Below are 14480 nucleotides of genomic sequence, written 5' to 3'. Positions count from 1 at the left end.
AAATTCTAGTTTCTTGAAGCACAAAGTTGTATGCTTCAAGCAATGAAGCAATTAACGTCCGAAGAGGATGTAGAGATTTATTACATCAATAAGATATCATAACAAAACAATGAAAAGCCATATTTTAGATAATGATGCTAAAATATCTGGCATGGTAAACAATCCACATTTCAAAAACTGAACATTCCACAGGTCAAATTCTCCTTTTTTACAGAATATTGAAGTATTTTTTACTTAAAGCATAAGTTCCACTGCATTATTTACTCCCAACTATATGGATTTTTAAATCTTGACTATAAATACAGTAGTTTTTCTTTAAATAAACCAAATGTATTATTTAATTTGAGATCGAGTTACTTTTTAGTAAGCCTCCTCTCACTTCTACTTTGAGAATTTGTCACTGAGCTCTTGGAAGCTGCCTTTTTTAACCATTAAGAGACTGATCTTATCTTTTGCTGATGAGTGTTTCCTAACAGATATGTCAGTGCAAAAGTCTCTTGGCCAGATCTTCAGGTGGTGTAAATTGGCATAGCTCCAGTGACTTCAAAGAAGCTACATTGATTCTCACCAGCTGAGGATCTGATTCTCTGAACTTCAAGTTGGTGGTGGATTCTCCATAAGTACCACACCCAAACATTTTTATTAAGATGACTTTGGATTTTCATGTGAGCCAATCCAGTTTTTTTTACAAGCTTGTGTACCAGGGAAGACTAGATTCCATGGTTTCAATGTGAAAAGAGTTTATTACCTTGACAGGACTAAACCATATAGGAAATTCACATAGTTGTTGGAGAGAGAAATAAAGGCCCAACTCTTTGGTTAAAAGATTGTCTCAGGAGATTAAAGTACAGATTCATACCTGTTGTGACTTGGCTGGAATTTCAGAGTCAGAAAGCCCATAGGGCCCATTCTACTAGAAAAGTAGCAGGTTTGGCAGCCTGCCTTTGTCTATAGATTATTTGAAATCCATAGAGGTGCTACCTGTAGTTCAGTTCACATTTTCACAAAGCATTAGTCTCTCAAGTCTAAGTGCCAATTTGGAGCAGCAGAGCTAGTCTTCTTGTAATAGCACTACTTCTTCGAGTGATTGCTCATATCCATTCAAGTTAGGTGTGCGCGCTTCGCGTGCACATTCGTCGGAAGACTTTCACCCTAGCAACTCCAGTGGGCTGGCAGGTCACGCCCTAGAGTGGCGCCACCATGGCGCTTGATATATACCCCAGCCGGCCCACCCGGTCCTCAGTTCCTTCTTACCGCCATGTCGGTCATTGGAACTGTGGAGCGTGGCATAGCTGTCCTCCACATCCCTAGCTCTCCTTCGTTTCACTGTTCTCATAGTTGTAGATAGTTGTAAATTGTAGTTAGTTATTGTTAATTGTAGTATAGTTGTATATACTTATTAGCGGCCTTGGGCTGTAGCCCTTCCCTGCGCCTGGCACCGGGCCCAAGCCTGGTTCGCCGGGGTTCAGACAATGCTCGGCCTGTAAAAAGCCGATGCCGATCAGCGATCCCCACGAAGCCTGTCTGAAGTGCCTGGGGGAATCGCACATTTCAGACGACTGCCGCATCTGTAAGGCTTTTAAGCCTCGGACAAAAAAGGAGAGGGACCAGAGGTTAAGGACTCTCCTAATGGAAGCGGCACTTAACCCTGTGGCCTCGACGCAGAGCGCCGGCTCCGTGCTGGCACGGACCACGCCAGCACCGGAAAGACGCCCTGGCACCGACCTTCCCCGGCACCGGGACCCGACGCAAGACCCTCAAAGTCTGTGACTCCATCCTCACAGGCTCGAGTGGAGCGCCCGGCACACCTCTGCCGTGGCACCACCAGCAGGGATTCCGTCGACTCTGGGCCCCGGAGGTCCTTTGAGTCCAGTCCCTCCTAGCTCCCCTATAAGATCTGGGGTTGAGCTGTTGGTCCCTTCAATGCCAGAGACATTCACTTCGGCGCGGGACCTAATTGCTCTCACAGAGCCTACCCAGCCTCAACCCCCGGTACCCTCGGTGCGGGTCATATCTAGAGGCAAGCCTGCGACAATGCAGGTACCGTCTCCGGACTCACCCAGCCGGCACTGATCCCCTTTGAGGTCCCGGCACCGTGGACGTTCTCGCTCCAGGCGCCGCTCGCAGTCCCGGCACCGCTCCCCTCGGCGGTACCGGTCGCACTCGCGGCACCAGTCATCTTCCAGATAGTCTCGCTACTCCCGGCACCGGTCTGGATCGAGTTGCCGCTACCGGCACCGAGACTTCAGGAGCCGTTCCCGTCGGCGGTCAGCACCCCGGTCGACCTCCCGTCACTGAGCTGGTGGCAGGTCCCAGTCCCGGTCGACCTCCCGGCACCGCGCCGGCGGCAGGTCCCGATCGACCTCCCAGCACCGCGCTGGTGGCAAGTCCCAGTCCCGATCCCGGCACCAATACGATTCCTGGTACCGGTCCCCGGCACCGAGAAGATCGTCGACGTCGAGACCGAGGGAGCCCTACCAGCCATGTTCGGCCCCACCATGGCCCTCCCAGCAGCCGTCTGTCTCATCGCAAACAGACAGCATGTACGCCCTAGACGCAGACAGACCCGCGACCCTCTTCCATGACCCTCCTCCGCAGGATCGGGGACCGCAGAAGTGGGGTTTCTGGACTCCCTGGGTGTACCATCAAGCCCAGGGCCCTCAACACATTCCACCTCAACCTATGGCGTCTGAGCACAGGACTCCAGAGGCCTCATTGTCTCGCCCTCCCCCCTCTCCGGCGGGGGAAGACCGATCCAACCAGCAGGACCCTGAGCTCCCTCCAGAATCAGAGGCGCTGATACAGACGGAGCCCCCCGTGGACCCGCTCCTACCGGGGGTCTCCTCGTCGTCCCCCCCCGATGAGGCAGTGGCGGGAGCGTCATCCTCCAGTCCTCCCCCACTCGACCTCAGGGCACACCAGGACCTCCTCAGACATGTAGCGCAAAACTTGAACTTGCAGGCTGAGGAGGTTTTGGAAATCGAAGATCCTGTGGTGAGCATTCTCTCAGCGGATGCTCCCACCAGAGTCGCCCTTCCCTTTATCAGGACTATTCAAGCCAATGCTAATACCATCTGGCAATCACCGGCCTCCATCCCTCCTGCTGCACACAAGGTGGAGCGCAAGTATATGGCACCCTCCAAAGGGTATGAGTACCTGCATGTACACTCAACCCCATGCTCCCTTGTCGTGCAGTCCGTGAACGAGAGGGAGCGCCACGGGCAGCAGGCCCCAGCACCGAAGTCCAAGGAGGCGAGGCGTATGGACCTGCTAGGCCGGAAGATCTACTCAGCGGGCCCCTTCCAACTCAGAGTCTCTAACCAACAGGCCCTCCTTAGCCGCTATCCCTATAACTCCTGGGTGGCAGCGGATAAGTTCAAGGAGTTGTTGCCTCAGGATGCGCGTCAAGAATTCGCGGCAATTCTTGATGAGGGCAAGAAGGTCGCAAGAACTTCATTGCAGGCATCCTTGGATGCGGCAGACTCGGCCGCCAGAACTCTGGCTTCAGGGGTTACAGTGCGCCGCATCTCCTGGCTACAGGTTTCTGGCCTTCCTCCGGCGCTCCAACACACCATCCAGGACCTCCCGTTTGAAGGTCAGGGCCTGTTTTTCAGAGAAGACGGACCCCAGGCTGAAAAGCCTGAAAGACAATAGGGTCATCATGCGCTCTCTAGGGATGCACACGCCCGGGACGCAGCGCAGACCCTTCCGACTGCAACAGCAGCAGCAGCAGCGCTGGCCCTATCCCCAGTACCGCCAGCAGCAGGACTTTAGTAGATGCCGAAGCAGGAATGGCCAGCGCAGACAATCGGGCCACCAAGGGGGGCAGAATCAGGGCTCCTCTAAAGCCCCACCTGGCCCAAAACCTTCGTTTTGAATGTGCGCCCGAGGACGCTGTACCAGTTTCCCCCACGGATCCATCCCCCCTGTTTTCCAACCGCCTTTCGTTCTTCCTCCTGGCTTGGACCCAAATAACTTCCGACCGTTGGGTCTTACGCATTGTGCAAACGGGATACTGTCTGCAATTTATTTCACACCCTCCCTCCCGCCCCCCACCCTCGTCCCTCTTCAGGGACCCCTCTCACGAGCAATTCCTCCTTCAGGAGGTGCGGACGCTCCTCGACAAAGGAGCCATAGAGGCGGTTCCAGAGAACGAGAAGGGCAAGGGGTTTTATTCCCGCTACTTTCTGATACCCAAGGCCAAGGGAGGCCTCAGACCTATCCTCGACCTGCGGGAACTCAACAAACATATGGTGAAGTTGAAATTCCGCATGGTATCCCTGGGGACCATTATCCCATCTCTGGATCCTGTAGACTGGTACGTCGCCCTTGACATGCAGGATGCTTATTTTCATATAGCCATTTTTCCGCAACACATACGCTTCCTTCGATTCGTGGTTGACCGCCACCATTATCAATTTGCGGTCCTCCCGTTTGGCCTCTCCACGGCCCCGAGGATATTCACGAAATGCATGGCGGTCGTCGTCGCATATCTTTGGCGCAGTCGCATACACGTATTCCCCTACCTCGACGACTGGCTGATTCGAGGCACGTCAGAGTCGCAGGTCCGCAACCACGTCCGCAAGATCAGCAGGCTCTTTGCAGCTTTTGGCCTCATTATCAACGTGGACAAGTCCACTCTGGTCCCCACGCAGAGGATAGAGTTCATCGGGGCCATTCTGGACTCCACCTTGGCCAGGGCCGTTCTGCCGCTGCCCAGGTTCCAGTCGCTGTCGGCCATGATTCGGCGCCTACAGACGGCCCCCTTGACCTCGATAAGGACGTGCCTAACCCACATGGCGGTCTGCACCTTTGTTACGGGTTATGCGCAGCTTCGCATGAGGCCCCTCCAGTCTTGGCTTATCGCACAATACCGTCCGGCCAGGCATCTGCTGGACGCGGTTATCACCATCCCCCAGGAGGTATTGGATTCCCTCCGGTGGTGGCTAGACCAGTCCGTAGCATGTGCGGGGCTCCCGTTTCATCCGCCCCAACCCTCGGTATCCCTAACAACGGATGCCTCAGACCTGGGCTGGGGGGCCCACCTCGGAACCCTGAGGATGCAGGGCCAGTGGTCCCCTCAGGAAGTGGCCCTCCACATCAACATACGGGAGTTGAGAGCGGTCCGTCTTGCTTGCCAAGTGTTCTCCCATCAGCTTCAAGGTCACTGTGTCTCGGTATTCACCGACAACACGACGACCATGTACTATATCAACAAGCAGGGCGGCACGAGATCCTCTCCCCTATGTCAGGAGGCGATGCGGCTCTGGGACTTTTGTATAGCCCACTCCATTCACCTTATGGCTTCCTTTCTCCCCGGAGTAGGGAACACGCTGGCAGACCGTCTGAGCAGATCCTTCCTTTCGCACGAATGGTCCCTTCGCCCGGACGTCGCCCTCTCACTCTTCCAGAGGTGGGGTTGTCCCCAGCTGGACCTCTTCGCGTCCAGAGGGAACAGGAAATGCCAGATGTTCTGCTCCTTTCAAGGGCGGGAACCAGGGTCGGTAGTGGATGCCTTCCTTATCCCGTGGACGACGCACCTGCTCTATGCGTTCCCTCCGTTCCCGCTTGTCCACAAGGTCCTTCTGAAGGTGCATAGGGACAGGGCCCGCTTGATTATGATAGCTCCAGCGTGGCCCAGACAGCATTCGTATCCGAAGTTGCTGGACCTGTCTCTGGCCGACCCAGTCCACCTGCCCCTTTACCTGGACCTGATCACCCAGGACCACGGCAGGCTCCGTCACCCGGACCTTCAGTCTCTGCACCTCATGGCGTGGTTCCTGAGTGGCTGACCAGGTCAGAACTACAGTGCTCTACCCCCGTATGTCAGTTACTACTGGGCAGCAGGAAACCTTCCACTAGAGTGACGTACTCGGCCAAGTGGAAGCGTTACTCCTGTTGGTGCATGGAGAGGGGTTCCTTCCCTATGGAGGTTTCTGTCGCCAGTATTCTTGATTACATCTGGTCCCTCAAGCAGCAGGGCCTGGCGATATCGTCCCTTCGAGTTCATCTGGTGGCTATCTCCACCTTTCATCCGGGAGGAGACGGACGTTCAGTTTTCTCTCACCCTACGGTGACTAGATTCCTGAAAGGACTAGAACGTCTCTACCCCCAGGTTCGACCCCCTGCCCCTACCTGGCATCTCAACCTGGTTCTGACTCTGCTCATGGGCCCTCCATTTGAGCCGTTAGCGACTTGCTCCCTGCTCTATCTCTCCTGGAAGACTGCTTTCCTGGGGGCCATCACCTCAGCCAGACGGGTGTCAGAACTCCGAGCCCTCACAGTAGATCCCCCATATACGGTCTTCCATAAAGATAAGGTGCAGCTGAGGCCACACCCTGCCTTTCTCCCCAAGGTGGTCTCAGCCTTTCATGTCAACCAGGAGATCTTTCTCCCCGTCTTTTTCCCAAAGCCCCATTCGTCCCGCAGGCAGCAACAACTCCACTCACTTGATGTCCGTCGGGCACTCGCGTTTTATGTGGAGAGGACCAAACCGTTCCGCAAATCCCCCCAGCTTTTCGTGGCAGTAGCGGAGCGAACCAAAGGGCTTCCCATTTCCTCACAGAGGATATCCTCGTGGGTAACGTCCTGTATCAGAGCCTGTTATGACTTGGCTCACACCCCTATGGGCCATGTGACTGCGCACTCCACCAGGGCACAAGCATCATCGATGGCTTTCCTCGCCCGCATGCCCATCCAGGAGATCTGTAGGGCGGTGACCTGGTCCTCCATCCACACCTTCGCTTCCCGTTACGCCCTGGTCCAGCAGTCCAGAGATGACGCGGCCTTCGGCTCTGTAGTGCTCCATGCCGCGACTTCTCACTCCGACCCCACCGCCTAGGTAAGGCTTGGGATTCACCTAACTGGAATGGATATGAGCAATCACTCGAAGAAGAAAAGACGGTTGCTCACCTTTGTAACTGTTGTTCTTCGAGATGTGTTGCTCATATCCATTCCACACCCGCCCTCCTTCCCCACTGTCGGAGTAGCTGACAAGAAGGAACTGAGGAGTGGGTGGACCGGCAGGGGTATATATCGAGCACCATGGCGGCGCCACTCTAGGGGGCGACCTGCCGGCCCACTGGGGAGTTGCTAGGGTAAAAGTCTTCCGACGAACGTGCACGCGCGGCGCGCACACCTAACTGGAATGGATATGAGCAACACATCTTGAAGAACAACAGTTACAAAGGTGAGTAACCGTCTTTTCTTAGCCTTCATTCGGAGGCCTAGCCCTTTGCTTACATGTGTCCTGCAGAGGAGATCTAGTCTATAGCACTTTTATGTTAATTACATGTGATATCGAAATGTAAATGCTGTTGCTATGTTTTTATCAAGCACTGGTTGTGGTCAAGCTCTTCAAAATACTGTACAAAGCAAGAGGAAGTGGTCTGAAAAGTGCAAATTTATTTAAGATCATGTTCTCAGGGCATGTCTGTCTCAAATTCCGTTACTGTTATTTTCTTTCAGGCCTGACTGGGCAACAGCAAAACAGCTCCTTGGAGATTCCAATTTCCTCAAAAAACTTTTAGAATACGATAAAGAAAATATAAAGCCTCAAATATTGTTAAAGCTTCAGAAATATATAAATAACCCAGATTTTGTGCCTGAAAAAGTAGAGAAGGTGTCCAGGGCATGTAGGTCAATGTGCATGTGGGTGAGAGCCATGGATTTATACTCTAGAGTCGTGAAAGAAGTTGAGCCAAAGAGACAAAAGTTAAATGCTGCACAGGTGCGTGTTTATGTCACTAATGTCTTTTATTTGTTAGAATGATAACTTTTGATATTATTACTTTTGGTTTTTTACTGTGGTAATGGCTAGAAGTCCCAGTCATGGATCAGGACCCACAGACCAAAATTCAGTTCCTGCTCCAGGGAACTTCTGATTTAAGTAATAGAATTTTTTTCATCCAAAATTCTTCTTTTAACTCTTTGAGCCAAATCCAGCAGAAAGTAGCCTCCTGGGCTGCTATCTTGCCTTGCTACAGAAGCTACTTCCAGTTCCAAGGATGACGTATCCTCTCCCTCCTGTCTGTAAATGCTGAATTAAGATCAGATGAGCACTCCATTTGTGAGGCACATGGGGCAATCAGGTATTGTACATGACATTGTCGCCTAGTTCTTCCAAGACTAACTAAACACAAGTCATCGGGGGATGAATTTTCAAAGAGCTGTGGCCCAAGAGAGACTTTCCCCAGCCATTGTTCCTGTGCCAATGTCCAGCCAACCTGATTACAGCAGAGACTAGAGAGTGTGACAGTTTCATATCCTACTCCCTAGAAAAATGGTGGAGGCACTCCTTATGAAAATATCATTTTATTAATAGGACAAAAATGTTCTGGTTTAAAGCCACATCTTTCAAAAAGACTCCTTATTCATATGTAGGCACCTGAATAAGTGACCTGATTTTCACCAGTCCCCTGTACCTGTCACTGCCATTGACTTCAGCTCTTCTAAAAATCAGGCCACCAGGTTTGAAAGCCTTCACCTAAATGTTTCCTTATGTTCTTAGGCTGAGCTTGATGCTACTATGGCTACCCTTCGCGACAAGCAAAAGAAATTAAAACAGGTGGAGGATCAGATACAGGCATTACAAGACCAGTATGAAAGAAGCCTTGAAGACAAAGAGAGCCTTGGTAAGTGATTTCTCTTGAAGTCGTTAAACAGTTAAGTTAGTCTTTCACTTTCATGCCTTCACTATACAGCTAGCTGGATCAGGGGAAGCTAGCTAGCCCTGACCCAGACAGTCTCATACTATACACAATATAAACCCAGTGGTATGGAAATTAATATGCACATCAGTAGGACTGCACTGAAAGGGTCAAACACATGATTTACTAGGACTCTGTCTCACCAGTGCTCCTCTGGTCACACAGTACTGTGGTAAGGAGACACTACATCTGCTGCCAACAGTTAGGCTTGTGACTGTTCCTTCAGGCAGCTTCAACTGGAGCAACCTGAGTCCAGTAGCAGGTGATGATAATATCACAGCAGAGGGTGTGCTGGGAGTTTGGTGAGGTCAAGATATGGGTTCATGGACCGTAGTCTGTCCTGAAGTACCCAACCAATAGGCCAAAAAGAAGTTTGCCAGGAAGCCGCTGTAGAAGGTAAGGCTGGAAGAAAGGGTATGGGCAGAGGGAGGCTAAAATAGAAAGCAAGGGAAAAGATTATTAGGAAAAATTGACTTTTTAATACTAATCACAGTCCAATCGTTTTATAACTGTTTAGCAAGGACCATGGCACTTACCCAGGCTCGCCTCACTAGAGCTGGAAAGCTTACAGCTGCATTAGGAGATGAACAAGTCCGGTGGGAAGAGAGCATCAGGAACTTTGAAGACGAGATTTCAAACATCATAGGGAATGTGTTCATAGCAGCTGCTTGTGTTGCCTATTATGGGGCTTTTACAGCACTTTATAGGCAACTGGTAAGTAAAAATAATCTCCCTTTTCTTTTTTCCCTCCATAATGGGGTGCTTGTGAAAGGTACCAAACTGACATCACTGTAGAATTGCTCTAGCCTCTGAACAGGTGCAATATGGATGGTGTCAGTCTAAGCATCCCCCACAACTGCATTAATGGTCCTCAGCTTTTCTGTCCGGAGTTCAGTTTAAATACATATTCAGCTATTAGTGACAATTGTGAAAGGTGTAGGATTATTGTTAGTACAAGACAGGGACCCCTGTCTATTTTGAAATGAACTAAAGACACTCACTTCTCACCTCCTAAGCAATCAAGCAGCCATCCAATGATGATAACTTTTAATTACTACCAACTAGTGTCCAACAGGTTATTGTTACAATTCCCATGAAGTCATATAATCTCCTATGAATCTCTTTTTACAACTAATCTCTCTCTATCTCAGCTGATAGATTGCTGGATCAAGAAATGTCAGAATCTAGAGATTCCTATTAGTCCGGACTTCAGTCTTATAAACATTTTGGGAGATCCCTATGAAATTCGCCAGTGGAACACGGATGGGTTACCACGTGACTATGTGTCTACTGAGAATGGGATTCTTGTGACTCGAGGGCGACGCTGGCCACTGATGATTGACCCTCAGGATCAGGTGAGCACTGGTTGTTAACTGTACTGATGCATCTCCCTTTCCAAAAATTCAGCTCCTCCAAAATTTTATTTTGTACCAGACAGTTCTAACACTGACACCTTTTTCTTTGATGGCTTGGGGTCAGATCCTCTGCTCATGCAAATCAACATAATTCAGTAGAGCTATAGTGACTAACGCCAGCTGAGCATCTGGCCCATACATTTTCAGTATGAGATCTGTGATTAAAAATAAAAAACACGGTAGTGTTTCAGGTATTGCATGGACTCTAATTTAACATTCTCATTCCAATCAAAATTGGAATAGGTTTAAAATAATTAATAGAGTACTATGAATCTTTATCAAGAGGTTTCTAACTATAAATAACATGAAAATGATTGTGCAAAATGTGTGATATTAAAACCCCTCCACAATACGAAAACTATAAACTGTATTGCCAACAGAGGAAAAACAGTATTGTGTCCAGTTTTCATTAAAGGCCCAGGGATGAGTCTCAAAGATGGTCAAAGCTATGAAAGGAGTTTCATAAAATGAAAGACTGTGAAGATTTATTATTATTTAAGCTAAATAGGCGGAAAAAACCCTGCATATACCTGCCTCACAACTGGTGTTTATTTTATGCCATAACTTTCACCGCATATTTTGGTGGTTTTCTGAATCCCCTTAGTTGACCTAGTGCTAAGCGACCATTGAACCATAGCCAGATTTGTTAGGACAGTTCCCTGCATTGTTCACTCCTTTCCCCTAAATTGTGATTACTGGAAGCGGTAGATGAGCACAATGAAAGAATTTAGAATGAAAAACCTTTTTCAATTTAATTTTTACATTTAAAACATTACAAGTATAAATCTACTATTAATTATTTTAAGGTCCAATCGTGTTTGTGTGAATATTCCTTCCTCCTTCACTCAACCCTGCAGCACCACCCTTTCCTCTTCGCTAGACAGGTCTCTCTTCATGGCCCGATGTCCTTGTTGGAGGAGAGGGGCTGCTGAATGAATGGGCCAGGTTGTATGGGTGGGTCAGGTGAGCACAGGGATTGCTCCTTCCTAGTGCACAACTCATCCTAAAGGGGATGCATGGGAGGCCAATCTCGCTTCTCCACATCAGCCCTCGGTGCCCCAGGAAGAGTAATCTACCACTCAGTGTGTATAATCCCACTGGAAGCTGGCCCTCTGATATACAGTCCCTCATAGAGCTTCGCTTGGTGTGGTACTGCCTCACGCTACTCCCCAAAATGATTCTATGCCTTGAATGCCCAATCTGGACCTATAAAGGCCAATAAAATACTAGCAGTACCAGCACAGTTGAATATCACACCATGCAGTGTAAAAGCCTTAGATATTACAGATACAAGCAAAACCTTATTTTCTGGTGACGCTTCTCAGGAGTAAAGAGTTAGTGCAATTAATTTACTTTTCCCAAGCAAAGCAGTTATCTTAAGAATTGCACTTCTGAATATTGAGGCAAACATGCTAATTAACCTTCTGGTCAAATGTGACACTTAGCCAACCTTAGTGATTACTCTCTTGTTTCCTTCATAGGCAAATCGGTGGATAAGAAACAAAGAAATGAAATCTGGTTTAAAGATAATTAAGCTTACAGATGCTGGTTTCCTGCGTACTCTTGAGAATGCTATTAGATTGGGTTTACCTGTTCTTCTAGAAGAGGCATGTATCTTTTATCCTTAAACTTAAATTATTATCATTGTATTTCTCTCTCTTTTAATATGTTGGAATTAGTAGGAACATCGTAATCAAAAATTTCGTTTATGAACTTCAGTTTTTTTCTGGCCACAAAATCCCAGAACCACTGCATAACATTTTCTACATTTTAGCTATATTATTTTTTCCAGAGAAACGTTAGCTAAAAATAACTGTTCAGTAAATATGGTTATTCAAAAAGCAAAACAAAAGATCTCTGTAATTCACAAAGAACTCGAGGAGAAATTCATTGTATAAGACGATAATCTAAAATATACATTATAGAGTCACAAGTTTTTGCTTTTTTTTTCTTGAGAAACCTGCCTTTCATTTGAATTTTAATGTGGGTGATATGCTGCCAGAGGAGATTTTTTAATCAGACAATTTGTTTTTGAAACGTTGAAAAAAGTGTTCTTACTTTCTGAAAAATCTACTAACGCTTTTTGTAATTTCATATCTCTAAATGGCTTGGTGTACAAACATCACATCGATGTTATTTGTTAGCCCTGGAAGAGAGGGCCAGATTCTCTGTCCTACTGTGCTCTTGGAGTGCAAAGCAGTCTTAAATTTGGCCTAAGAGAAATGGTCTGAAGTAAATAGGATGAAATTCAATAAGAACAAGTGCAAAGTACTCCACTGAGGAAGGAATAGTCAGTTGCACAAATACAAAATGGGAAATGACTGCCTAGGAAGGAGTACTGCGGAAAGGGATCTGGGTGTCATAGTGGACCACAAGCAAAATATCAGTCAACAGTGTAACGCTATTGCTAAAAAAAGCAAACATCATTCTGGGATGCATTAGCAGAAGTGTTCTAAGCAAGACACGAGAAATAACTCTTCTGCTCTACTCCGCACTGATTAGGCCTCAACTGGAGTATTGTGTCCAGTTCTGGGTGCCACATTTCAAGAAGGATGTGGAGAAACTGGAGAAAGTCCAGAGAAGAGCGATGAACATGATTAAAGGTCTAGAAAACATGACCTATGAGGGAAGATTGAAAAATTCGGGTTTGTTTAGTCTGGAAAAGAGAAGACTGAAAGGGGACATGATAACAGTTTTCAAATATATGAAAGGTTGTTACAGGGAGGAGGGAGAAAAATTGTTTTTCTTAACCTCTGGTAATTGGACAAGAAGCAATGGGCTTAAATTGCAGCAAGGAAGGTTTAGTTCGGACATTATGAAAAAATTCCTAACTTTCAGAGTGTTTAAGCACTGGAATAAATTGCCTAGGGAGGTTGTGGAATCTCCATCATTGGAGATTTTTAAGAGCAGGTTAGACAAACCCCTGTCAGGGATGGTCTAGATAGATAATACTTAGTCCTGCCATGAGGCAGGGGACTGGACTAGATGACCTCTCAAGGTCCCTTCCAGGCCGATGATTCTATGATTCTAAGTGGCCAAATGGGGATTCCCCTGGCAGAGGGGAATTCTTGAGGTTGACTTAATATATACTGGGGGTGAGCATGGTAGTTCCTGGGATCATGTGACTCCCAGAGGTGATGTAAAGCTACCGTTTCTCACAACTCCCTCCTTTAGGGTCCTGTGGTTGGTGTAGCTGAGCCAGGCTTGAGGATTACATATGTAGTACAAGTCTGTTGTTTATTAGGCTAAATGCAAAGTTTTTAAGTTATTTCCTATGGAAATTTGAATCTTTGAGGGTTTTAAGGAGAAAACTGGAGGAGGATAAATGAGGTAGCTCTATGGATATTTAAGGGGAACTCCTCCCAAGGCATCATGAGAGAAAGCATGAAGGTGCTTTTTTTTAGAATTTAACAAGTGGGCAATGGAGGCTGGTAATGTGAGGTAGTTGGAGGTGAGAGTCAACATCTTGATAGAGAATGAGTGATAAGTTGGGGGAATAGGCTGTAGAGGCCCTCGAAAGTGAAGACAAACAGCTTGTGTTTGATGCAATAGAGAAAGAGAAGTCAGTGGAGGAAAACAAAGAATGAGGTGACATAGTCAAAGTGACATGCTAGAAAAATGATCTTTGCAGCATCCTTCTGAATAGATATGAGCAGGACAAGATTGCGTTTGTCAAGGCCAAAGAAAAGGATGTTGCAGTATTCAAGATGTGAGATGATGAGATCCTGGATGAGGGTCTTAGCTGTATGGATGGATAGGAAAGGCCATATCTTAGAGATGTTATGCAGAAAGAATCTGAAAGATTGAGATATAACCTGTATGTGCAGACCTAGAGAGAGGACCAACTTGAAGATGGCAGCCAGGTTATGGGCCTGAGTCACAGGCAGGATGGTGTTGCCCACAGTTCACAAAAAAAAGAGATAAGGCAGTGAGCATTTGGAGAAAGATTCAGAACTCTGTTTTAGCCATGTTGAGCATAACCTGATGGTTAGACATCCAGTAGATGTCAGAAACACACTTCTTCAAGTGATGGTCCCTAAGTGCATGGATACGTGTGTGCCCCATGCACCTGAGTTTGTAATTTTTTAGTAAGCAGTGTCCGTTGGTCCACACATGTGCTGTAACTGTCCTCATGCTCGGAACAGAGTGTGTAAGGGATGGTGCAGACCAGCACCTCTCCAGTTCTTTCTTATCACTGCATGGTCCGAGTCGGAGTTCATACAGGGTAGTCATATGGCACAAGACATCTGGACCCTTCGAGAGTCCAGAATGCATATCAATCTACTAGATCTCAGGATATTCCATCAAATCTGTAATGCATTCCTTCCACTCATCCCATCCTGACATCTTCAGATAA

At 47.8% G+C, this 14480-nt stretch overlaps 1 protein-coding gene across 8 annotated transcripts in view; it reads left to right on the top strand.

Moving 5' to 3' along the window:
* Positions 1 to 14480, top strand: part of DNAH6 (dynein axonemal heavy chain 6) — a 220717-nt gene that overhangs the window by 139623 nt on the left and 66614 nt on the right. For all 8 annotated transcript variants that reach the window (XM_030566691.1, XM_030566692.1, XM_030566696.1 and 5 more), the window contains 5 exons: positions 7468 to 7729; positions 8510 to 8633; positions 9226 to 9422; positions 9860 to 10063; positions 11605 to 11730. In XM_030566691.1, coding sequence (XP_030422551.1) covers positions 7468 to 7729; positions 8510 to 8633; positions 9226 to 9422; positions 9860 to 10063; positions 11605 to 11730 — 913 coding nt within the window. The remainder of the gene's footprint in view (positions 1 to 7467; positions 7730 to 8509; positions 8634 to 9225; positions 9423 to 9859; positions 10064 to 11604; positions 11731 to 14480) is intronic.

The sequence above is a fragment of the Gopherus evgoodei genome, chromosome 6 (assembly GCF_007399415.2).
Source record: "Gopherus evgoodei ecotype Sinaloan lineage chromosome 6, rGopEvg1_v1.p, whole genome shotgun sequence".
Taxonomy (NCBI): Eukaryota; Metazoa; Chordata; order Testudines; family Testudinidae; genus Gopherus; species Gopherus evgoodei.
The sequence above is the reverse complement of the archived record's forward strand: the minus strand, read 5'-3'. Positions and strand labels throughout refer to the sequence as shown.